The sequence below is a fragment of the Schistocerca serialis genome, chromosome 7 (genome assembly GCF_023864345.2).
Source record: "Schistocerca serialis cubense isolate TAMUIC-IGC-003099 chromosome 7, iqSchSeri2.2, whole genome shotgun sequence".
NCBI classification, from domain to species: domain Eukaryota; kingdom Metazoa; phylum Arthropoda; class Insecta; order Orthoptera; family Acrididae; genus Schistocerca; species Schistocerca serialis.
In genome coordinates, this window is record NC_064644.1 from 373,023,598 (window position 1) to 373,035,264 (window position 11,667).

The 11,667-nt window shown below is 43.7% G+C and overlaps 1 protein-coding gene across 1 annotated transcript in view; it reads left to right on the forward strand.

Moving 5' to 3' along the window:
• The window catches only part of LOC126413097 (ski oncogene), a 251,275-nt gene extending 240,095 nt beyond the window's left edge, over positions 1–11,180 (forward strand). Inside the window, exon 11 of the mRNA XM_050082992.1 lies at positions 11,059–11,180. Within this exon, the coding sequence (XP_049938949.1) occupies positions 11,059–11,180 (122 nt within the window). The remainder of the gene's footprint in view (positions 1–11,058) is intronic.
• Positions 11,181–11,667: the final 487 nt, after the last annotated feature.

Here is an 11,667-nt window from a genome sequence, read left to right on the forward strand (position 1 = left end):
ACCCCGGGAAGGTATAGATCAGGAGCTTCCCTTCGTCGAGTACATGGCCTTAAAGGCATTTTCTAGATCCATCCGGTAATTTAGAGGAAAACGCAGAAAACCCAATTCTGGATGCCGTGCGACGATTTGAATCAACGTCCTTCTGAATGAGGATCCAATGTGTTACCATTGCGCTACCTTGCTTGGTTAACTTCTGTGTGTTGTTCCCTTAGTGCATGATTTCATATGGAAAGCCTTGACTAATGTGTGTATAGTGTGCCACTTCACCAATAGTCACTCATCGGTTACTGGGAGTCATAGCAAGAACTTTCTGAACATTGGAAACAGTAGTGGATGTGATGTCGTTGGATGTCATCTTCTCTTTTAGTCCGTCAAGCTCATTCGGCCGCTTTTAAACACTTCAGCCACCAAACCGTAGTGAAACTCGAAAAACGAATTACGTAAGACTGTTGTACGACGGTGCAAACATAGCGGTGCAACCATGTTCACTATACAAAAACGCAAAAGTGAACTATTGTGTGAACGCCGAAACCGACGTCTAACATATGTGAAGAGAACGCTGCCATGTAGTGGCCGGCTAGCGCAGTAAGGCGTACAGCCAATCTCCCGTCGGTTACAGCAATACTGATATCGACTTACCCTTATATTATAAAGTAGCTCCTTCTTTGTAAAGTGAAGCACTTGCTGCATACCGTTTCTTGGAACTGCTTTCAGTCCCTCTTAGCCCTGTTGGTACCCAATTGGTGTCTTTTTCCTTGGTTCGTAGTCTAGCTGTCTGGAGGACCAAATTCTCCAATTATTAGTGCTGTTTTTAATAAAGTGCAGGATGAAACACAAACTGGAATCGTATAATAACAGTTTTTCTCTTAGATTTGTTGAGCTTGTAAGTAGACGTTCCTTGTACTCTAAAGTACAACACAAAAAATTCAGCCCACTCTTCCTGATAACTTCACTATGTTAACACAAAACTGATAATGAGTTTAATTCGTTCTTCGCATGGAGCATACCGATGTCTATAGTGATCAAGCTAGATGACTTAGTGTGAAACTGGACTAAATTGGTCAAGCCAAATTCCGGGATGTTTCCTTCGACAAGGACAGGCCAATTTCCTTCCCCATCCGTCCCCAGACCGAGAGAGTGTTCCGTGTCTAAAGACTTCATCAGCAACGGGACATTAAACACTAACCTTCCTTCCGCCGGTCGGGGTGGCCGAGAGGTTCTAGGCGCTACAGTCTGGAACCGCGCGACCGCTACGGTCGCAGGTTCGAATCCTGCCTCGGGCATGGATGTGTGTGATGTCCTTAGGTTAGTTAGGTTTAAGTAGTTCTAAGTTCTAGGGGACTGATGACTTCAGAAGTTAAGTCCCATAGTGCTCAGAGCCATTTGAACCATTTTTTGAACTAACCTTCCTTCCTTTCTTCTTTCTACAGGCAAATGCCGTTTGATTCACGTAACATACTGTGGCGTTAGCAGCAAATAAGGCAAGTGAAAGCTGCAGGGAATGCTCGCACACAGTCGGGGGAAGAATCCTCGGAAATTGTAAGAACTCACCTTCCCCCTCTGCTCTACAGCTGAAATTTCCTCAGAGTCTTACCTTGCGTAGAAGCTATCAGGCGCAAGGCACCGTTTCCATCTCCTACTGGCTGGAGTTTCCTTGGCAGTTAACTAAATGTGGCTAAAACTGGAACCAACAACGAGAGGAGGAACTCCAAACACAATCAAATAAGAGTAGTAAGAGTCACCTTTCACCATTGACAGGGTCCGTGACTCAGTCGGTAAAAACGGAACTTTGTTATCCATATTTGTGTCTATCTGCTAAGGCCTGCTCTTCTTTTCTTCTTTCGAGCTGAAATTCTTGAGAAACGCTAAGGTCTACGGTGCCTTGGCGGTTATAAATTTAAGATTCCAAGTCATTATAATCAAAAGATATGGTCTTTTATATCACATTCTGTAATACAAACTCACTCATCAAAACCTATTGATGATCTGTGTGTGTACTTAAGTACGTTTGCTATTCCAATTATCTGGTTTTTATTACTATTAGATTTTTCTCTCAGCAGATCACAGAGATAGACAAAAACCTTAACCAGTTCCCAAGAAGAAAGCACGTTGACTCAGTCAGATTGTAAAAGAAACAAATAAATAATGAAATGTTTCTTCAAAGCTTGCCAGAACAAGGAAGGAACATGAAGTCAGTGTTATCTTCCGCCCACGGGCCAAGAAAGCTGCTCATCCGGATCTGCAGAAGTTGATCTGTTCTTACGAAAGGCGGGTACTTATCAAATTGTTTGTCAATGACATAAAAGAACAAACGCGACTCATTATACAAGAACGTTGCAACGAACGACAACAACACGCTTTGCGTTCTACAGCCCAACAAATATACGGTGATTCAACGTTGTCACCTACTTTCTCTGATCATTCCATCGATTACGTAAAAATTAAATTACTGACGAGACTCAGCCTCTTGGGGCTTTTTAATTTCAAAAAATACCTATGTATGTGCTTAAAAAGGTATTAGTATTCATAATATCGCAGAAGATTTTGGTGCTATAAATTATACAAAAATTTCTCATAAATATGTACCCACTCATTTTGTGTTGGGTGTTGGGATTCAGTGATTAAGGCACCTGTGGAAACACAACTGCCAGAAAGTCTGCTCAACCGCCACGAGAGTTTTGATCTCGACAACTCAGGGAAACCTCTTATTTCATTTCTGTACTGCAAAAGGAATTTTTCTTCTGAATCTTCGCTGACTGGGGTTCCAAAACCTGCCCTCGGCTTTAATAACTATGTAAAGCTGATAGCGACCACAGTGTCACGATTTCACAGCATACGTTGTAGCAGCGCTGTATTACTTACAAGGATACCACGCGGCAATCTAACTTTTTTTTCATTTTTTATACCTGTAGTACGTGAAGTGCAGAACTCAAATATCACTCTCACAAAACAGTTCGATACAACTCTAAAAAATTCTCGAGAGCCTTTAGTGGCCTAAAGCAGGAACGAATTTTTAACGCCCCGTTTGGCACTGTGGTGGAATTGTCGCCTTCCCACGTGGGTGGCCTGGTTTTGATTTTCACCTGATGCAACTTTTTTAACAAAGGTGGATGCTCTACGAGCATTTCTATGAAGCACACGTAAATATGAAAAAATGGTAGCACTTGAGATGGGTAATCACTGCACTGATGGTTCGAACGTTGCTTCGCTGATTACATCTTTTTTTTCGTCCAGTTCGGATACCTCTTGCATATAACGATAAAATTCATTAAATACACTGTAAGACAAAAAGAAAGACTCACCACGAAGGAATTATCCGAATCGGACTGAAATCGGTAGATGAGAGGTACATTTTCAGACATACAAGTGATAACAACTTCAGAAAAATTGGATGATTTATTCAGATAGAAAGAGCTTCACAAATTCTGCAAGTCAACAACGCGTTAGTCCACATCTGGCCCTTATACAAGCACTTATTCGGCTTGGCTCTGACACAGTTGATGGATGTCTTTCTGAGGGATATCGTGCCTAATTCCGTCCAACTGGCGCGTTACATTGTCAAACTCCCAGGCTCTTACTGGCCAAGGTAGGGTGGACAAGCAGTAGAAACTCTAGCTTTGTGCGACCGGCATTGTCTTGCTGGAATGTAAGCCCAGGATGGCTTACCATCCAGGACAACAAAACGGGGCTTAGAATATCATCGACGCACCACTGTGCTGTAAGGATACCGCGGACGACAGCCGAATGGGACCTACTATGAAAAGAAATGGCACCACAGACCATCACTCCTGGTTCCCGGGCCGTATGTTGCGCGACAGTCAGGTTGGTACCCCACCACACTCCAGGGCGTTTCCACAAACGTTTTCGCTGGTCATCGGGGCTTAGTTCGAAGCGGCACTCGTCACTAAAGACAATTTTACTCTAGTCAGTGAGATTCCAGGTCGAAGACGTGTGGCGGCACCAGTATTACTACTCTTAAATGATATCTTTTGCCGGCCGAGGTGGCTGAGCGGTTCTAGGCGCTACAGTCTGGAACCGCGCGACCGCTACCGTCGCAGGTTCGAATCCTGCCTCGGGCATGGATGTGTGTGATGTCCTTAGGTTAGTTAGGTTTAAGTAGTTCTAAGTTCTAGGGGACTAATGACCTTAGAATTTAAGTCCCATAGTGCTCAGAGCCATTTGAACCACTTTTGATGTCTTTTAAATCGTGATTAAAAGGATGATACGCACATTTACTACATAGAAGCAATGATTCCCAAATTGTATGTAGATAATATGTGATTCTACTTACAGTACCTTCTGAAGAAGACAGTTTTAAAATTGTCGAAACCGTGGTCAAGATCTAATAAACCTGGATTTTGCAGCTGGTTGGTTGTTATTTCCAATACATTGAAGCTCTTGAATGCACAGTTGCTGAATAGCAGCCATGTTCAAAATTTTTCATCTTTACGCCTCAGAGAAAGGTTTGGAGAAAATGCACCTTTATTTAAAAGTTGCGTTGGTCAGCTATTGAACCCAGGAGACCCATTCTACTAACCGTTGTGCCAAAGAGCCACATACACACCGAAGCTTTGTACTCGCATTAACACATTTAAGATGCCCGGGAAAACATTAAAGTCGGTTTTGTCGAGAGTATTTGAGATTTACAACCGCCAAAGCAGTTCGATATTTGTGTAGCGAACTTCACGTACCATAAATGTAAAAAATTGCGAAAATCCAAATGCCACATTGTCTCCTGGTTACATAAAGCTTCTGCTTGGATTGTGTAGCACATCTTGAACCGACATTTTCTCCTTGTACAAAAGCGTTTCCAGCGGTGTATTCCTAGAAATTGTGCTCCGTATGCCAGATAGTCTTGTCCTCAAATAAACATAGCCGTTTCTGTTCTGTTGGCAGAACTGGCAGCTCCAGTGCCGACGGAGCCCTGCGCCTACTTTGGTCTCCCAGATGCTCTCCACGCTCCGGACAGGATCAAAGGTACGAGCAAGCGTTTCCCACAGGGCTCCCGCCAGATTAGGAGAACAGTAGTGATTTCAAGCTACCGTAGGTTCCAGCACGGAAAAAAAAATATATTCTCCTAAAGAAGCAGCCACATTTTTTTACGATAAAATATTTCACTTTAGAGAAAGCACAGCCGTTAGCCCGTCCGGATAGCCGAGAGCGCTAAAGCAAACGCTTGCGGGACACGGGGAAACGAACCTGGCCCGGATTGAATCCACCTTACGGATTAACAAGGGGGGCTTTTGAGCCGACTACTGGTGGATGTGGTTTTTAGGCGGTTTCCCACATCCTCTTATGTAAATACTGTTACCCAAGTCCACTCCCACTTACGCACTACATAGAGACTTAAAACGTTGTCACTCTTGAACGTGACGTCTACACTAGGCACAGACAGATGGGCTACACATATTCCTTCGCATAGAGGTGGGAGGCAATGGTGACGTCAGAAGGGTATCCGGCCCGAAATGGGTCTCTGTATAGGAGCGGGAAAAGGTAAGAAGGGAAAGAATGTAAGCACACTTGTTTCTATAAAATGGGGAAATAACAGAAAATAGCAATATAATGGGAAAACGTACAGCACTTTCTTCACCTGTTAGACATGTTTTGGAAAGCGAGGCAGGTAGCAAACGTCTCTTCAGTATTTAGAAAGAAAGAAAGAGAATTCCACGTGTAAGATATACGTAAGAATCATTAACAATAGTCTTGAAGCAATTAGGGCAGCCGGGATGAATGAAGAACATGTATTCCAGGGACGACACTAACTTTTTCAAAGATGTTGAAAACTACCATCGTTTTGCTGATGGCAAATTGCAATCATTCTGTGGCTGTCCCTCACATACCCCGCCCCTTTCCTTCCCTCAACCCCACCTCGGCTCCAAAAACTCACAGGAGCATGCTTCACCATTTGAGAACGGTGCTTGGGTAGCTCAGTTAGTAGAGCACTTGCCGGTGAAAGGCGAAGGCCCCGATTTCCAGTCTCAGTCCGGCACACTGTTTTAATGTACCAGGAAGTTTCAAAAGTTGCTTACTTTTACCATAAAGTATAAAGTATAAATTACAATTGTTTAGGGTATGTCACTTGCTGGTTTCACCATTTGATTTGACCCTGAACTTCCTATCGCTCAGCATGTTGTTCATGAGCTTCAACGTTGTTTTGCATTTGACTCTCTTTGCCAGTTTTAACATGAGACCATTTAGCCATACAGTGTCGTACGCTGATGTCAGGTCTATGAAGACTATCCCTGTTTTCTTCTTTTCCTGAAAGCCTTGTTCAATGTGTGTGGTAAGCACCAGCACCTGGTCGCAGCAGCTTCTTCCTTGTCTAAAACCTGCTTGCTGGTAGTGGACCTATTACGATAGCTGTATCGGCGCCACTGTGGTAGTCATGAAGCGGAGTGATTTTAATTATTGTAACTGTTCCTTGATATCTTCGATACTGGCTCTGGGACATAGTCGACATCCGAGCACCTCATAGACACGGTTTGTAGACACACGTGCCACCTGTGGTGGAGCGTATGCCACTCGAAAAGTGACACGACAATACTGTCGCACGAGGCGCCACATCTGGTGTATGCAGAACCACGAATCATCGTTGAACGCAATAAGACGCCGCTCGTGAGCAATCCACGCTTCCCAGCTAGCGCTCCACTCCAAATGCAGTTGTTAGTGTTGTGGCAACAATGGATAGGACGGAAAATTCCTAGTTGGAGTGCTGTCAGTCTCCGACGAATGTTGCGGGGTGGCACAGAATCTATTACTTGTTCCCGGATGGCAGTTTCTGATGTGATGGGATTACGATGTGCTTGGTGCAGAACGCGGCTATTCTCTCCTACGGTGGACAGACGTAGTCGACTGAACTCTCGATGACGAGCGTGGCTGCCCTGACGTTCCCATGCAGTCCAACATCGGGATACTGTCACATTTGAAGCCCCACACCTCTGGACATTGCACGATTCAACTATCCAGCCAAATGGAGTCCCACGATGACGTCCCATTTTCAGGTCGCTGCTGCCGACGTGTGCTTTGTAGTGCTTCTTTATAATGTTAGCCGTAATTGTAAATGCCGCCGCGTGTGAAATCACATGTGTGATTCGTTTTCTAAATGCAAAGAAAATTAAATCAATGGAAATTCATCGACAAATCTGCGAGGTTTACAAACAAAATTTTATGAGTGATTCAATGGTTAGAAGATGAGTCAGGCTGTTCAATGAAGGACGTAATCAAGTGCATAATGAAGAATGAAGTGGATGCCCGTCTGTGGTTACTGATGAACTGGTTCACATAATTGAACATTAACCACAACTGTAAGTTTACATTTAGTGCCCTTGCTATGGAAGTTCCGAAAATCTGACGATCACTAATTCATGAAATTGTTACTGAAAAACTGAAATTTCGAAAACTTTGCTCACATTGGGTACCCAAAATTCTTACTGAACAACACAAAAAACAACGGTTGGGCAGTGCACTCCAGTTTCTGACACGCTGCAATGAAGAAGGCGATTGTTTTCTTTCTCGGGTAGTTACCGGGGATGATACTTGGGTATCGTATAACACCCCTGAAACAAAACGGCAATCAATGGAATGGAGGCACACTTCATCCCAACAAAGGTTAAGCCTAAGCTAATCTTGACACTTCGAAAAGTCATGTGTACCGCTTTTTGGGACGGAAAAGGCATTTTGCTGATTGATTCCTTACCACAAGGCCTAACAATCAATGCACATGGTTGATGTGAGACCATTAAGAAATTGCGTTGCGCAATACAGAACAAGGGCCGAAGATTACTGTCAATTTTTTTTTTTTTTTTCCAGAGATAATGCCTGATCTCTCACGGCGAATGTGACCAAGCAACTCTTACGGGAATTTCACTGCGAGGCATTTGATCATCCTCCTTACCGCCCGGACCTCGCTCCTAGCGACTTTCATCTCTTCTTACACCTAAAAATATGTCCTTGGTGCTGACAGAACATGTTACCACATGGTTGAATACACAGGCGGCAACCTTCTATGAAGAAGGCATACAAAAATTTGTGCCATGCTGTGACAGGTGCCTACAAAATTTCGGAAGCTATGTAGAAAAGTAGTTCAGTAGTTTTAGATTTTTGTACAGTAGATGTTTTTTTCTGTATGTATACACGTTGTTTCATGTAACCAAACAGAACGTACTTTGTGGACAAACCTCATACAAGCATCCGATATTAGAAGCAAAAAAAGTATCAGTAAACAAGGGCTCTAAAATGGATATCTTAAGAGCTATGACCACTTTTTTTAACTTCGATACCGCGAAACAAATCTTTGCTACTGCTACCTCTCTGCTTCCATATTTTAAGAGGTGATATTGTTAGCAGTGTCTGACTGTAGCTGTGTATTCTTTGATTGCTCTGGGAGAATGCTCGTCAAACTAGAATATGTGAAATGTTAGTTCACTTTATTACATAAGTGAATAAAAGATTTACTTAACTTTGACACACTCCTTTGACGCAGGAGTATTAGATAATTTACAACAGTCCTTGATTTGCAAAGTATCACTTGATGCACCAATTAACAAACTGTTCTCTAGGGGTAAAAGGTAAACAGTTACTAAAGGATAAGTTCATGAGAAACATTAAGGACTCCTTGGTCCTACACTATGATGTTGGCTCGTTCAGACGAGGCCACGAACTGGGGGAAGAGTTCTTCAATACACGGTTCTATATGAGCGTCACTGCGAGGGCACTGCCGTGCTGAGAGAAAGGGCTTGTCTTCTGGTGCGCCTCTCATTGTAGTTGCGGATATCAGAGCGACCTTGCTTATGTCTGTTGTATCGATTCACGTTGTCGACTTTTGGTGTGGCATCACAATCTCTGGACGAGACCACAGATAGTACAGACCGAAACAAGGAAAAAAAGGCCAGTAAACATAGGCTCTAAAAGACATAGCTTAAGAGCTATGAGAAGTTGTTCATCTTCACTACCGTAAAACACATCTCTTCTACTCAACAAGTGCTCATAGCTCTTAAGGTATGCAGTTTACAGCCCATGTTTAATCGACACTTTTTGTTGTTTGTGTGGTCCAAAACACCTCCACTCAAAATATGGAAAGTGGAGAACTTACAGCAGAAGATATATGTTTCACAGCATCGTAGATTAAGAAGTGCGCTAAGATCTTAAGCTATGCGTTATGCGTTTTAGAGTCCATGTCTACTGAGACTTTTTTGCTGCTAGTATCGTGTGCTTTCAACTGCATCCTTTTTTTTGTCAGTCTTATGACTGGTTTGATGCTGCCCGCCACGAACTTCTCTCCGGTGCCAACCTCTTCATCTCAGAGAAACAACCTACGTCTTTAATTATCTGCTGGATGTATTCCAGTCTCTGTCTCCCTCTACAGTTTTTGCCCTCTACAGTTCCCTCTAGCAGAATGGAAGTCAGTCCCTGATGTCTTAACAGATGTCCTGTCATCCTCTCCCTTCTCCTTTCCGATTCTGCACAGAACCTCCTCATTCCTTACCTTATCAGTCTACCTAATTTTCAACATTCGTCTGTAACACCACATCTCAAACGCTTCGAATCTCTTCTGTTCCGGTTTTCCCATAGTCCATGTTTCACTACCATACAATTCTTTGATCCAAACGTATATTCTCAGAAATTTCTTCCTCTAATTAAAGCCGATATTTGATATTAGTAGACTTCTCTCGGCCAGGAATGCCTTTTTGCCAGTGCTAGTCTGCTTTTAATGTCCTTCTTACTCCGTCCGTCACTGGATATTTTGCTACCTACGTAGAAGAATTCCTTAACTTCATCTAATTCGTAACCATCAATCCTGAAGTTAAGTTTCTCGCTGTTCTCATTTCTGCTACTTCTCATTACTTTTTCTTTCTTCGATTTACTCTCAGTCCATATTTTTTACTCATTAGACTGTCCATTACATTCAGCATATCATGTAATTCTTCTTCACTTTCACTCAGGATAGCAATGTCATCAGCGAATCGTTCCATTGATACCCCTTCACCTTAAAATTTAATTCTACTCCTGAACCTTTCTCTTATTTCCATCATTGCTTATTCGATGTACAGATTGAGCACTAGGGGTGAAAGACTACATCTCCGTCTTACAGCCTTTTTAATCCGAGCACTTCGTTCTTAGTCTTCCACTGTTATTATTCCCTCTTGGTTCTTGTACACATTGTATGTATATTACCCGTCTCTCCCTGCAGCTTATCCCATGTATTTAAGCCCTGTAAACCTATCACGCCTCGTAACTAAATAGAGACAACACTAAAGCACTCTGGTGGCCGTTCCATCTGTCACAGATATTTTGCAGCTCCAATCATTTATACAGGGTGTTACAAAAAGGTACGGTCACACTTTCAGGAAACATTCCTCACACACAAAGAAAGAAAATATGTTATGTGGACATGTGTCCGGAAACGCTTACTGTCCATGTTAGAGCTCATTTTATTACTTCTCTTCAAATCACATTAATAATGGAGTGGAAACACACAGCAACAGAACATACCAGCGTGACTTCAAACACTTTATTACAGGAAATGTAATGCCCCCATAAATGAAAGTCAAGAGGGTTGAGGTCAGGAGAGCGTAGAGGCCATGGAATTGGTCCGCCTCTACCAATCCACAGGTCACCGAATCTGTTGTTGAGAAGCGTACGAACACTTCGATTGAAATGTGCAGGAGCTCCATCGCGCATGAACCAGATGTTGTGTCGTACTTGTAAAGGCACATGTTCTAGTAGCACAGGTAGAGTATCCCGTATGAAATCATGATAACGTGCTCCATTGAGCGTAGGTGGACGAAACTAAATTGAGCTCTAACATGGAAATTAAGCGTTTCCGGACACATGTCCACATAACATCTTTCCTTTATTTGTGTGTGAGGAATGTTTCCTGAAAGTTTGGCCGTACCTTTTTGTAACACCCTGTATGATTCAAGTGTACGAAACTACATTCACATCCGATCGTGTCTTCTGGCAGCTTCACATTTTTTGCCAGCGATTGTACAAAAGCCTTGAGTATTATGTTCTGCGGATCCGCTGCTGACCTTTACCCGGCGCCTTCGCTGTCGACAGATGCGCACACGGCGCTGCAGCACCTGTCGTCCAAGATGGCGCTGGACTGCTCGGCGTGCCACCAGCTGTACAGCGGCGGCGTGCTGCCCACACACTCGCCCGACGCCAAGCTGGCGCCATAGGACGCGCCTCGCCGCCTGCCACACGCTCCTACTCGTCGCCGGCCCGCGACTCCTCCCAGTCCTCCGGCGTGACGTCAGCTGCAAGAGGCGCGCTGCTCCGCTCCACCACTTCCGTGCGTCTCCAGGGAGACGTCACAGCCCGCAGTCGACGGCCGCCGATAGGCTTCGACAGCGCAGCATCGACGATTCGTAGCACCGTCTTTCCATCCGTACGCCTTTCTACGAGATCACTGCGGGAGCGAGTGTTCTACATTTCCCGATCGTGTGGCACAGACCTAATGACCTATAAATTGTCACAAGTTAAAGAAGTGTTGTGACACGTTAAAAAGTTGTAAAGTATTATGGAGAGCAGAACTATATCCTAGACTGTGTGTATTCTCCAAAGAGTAGGCAAGCAGCCTCTTTCTTGCATTTGGACCGATAAAGCACTCGTGGTACGAATATTGTATGCAGTGGACTTCGATTTCGAGTAACTTTGTCTACAGAA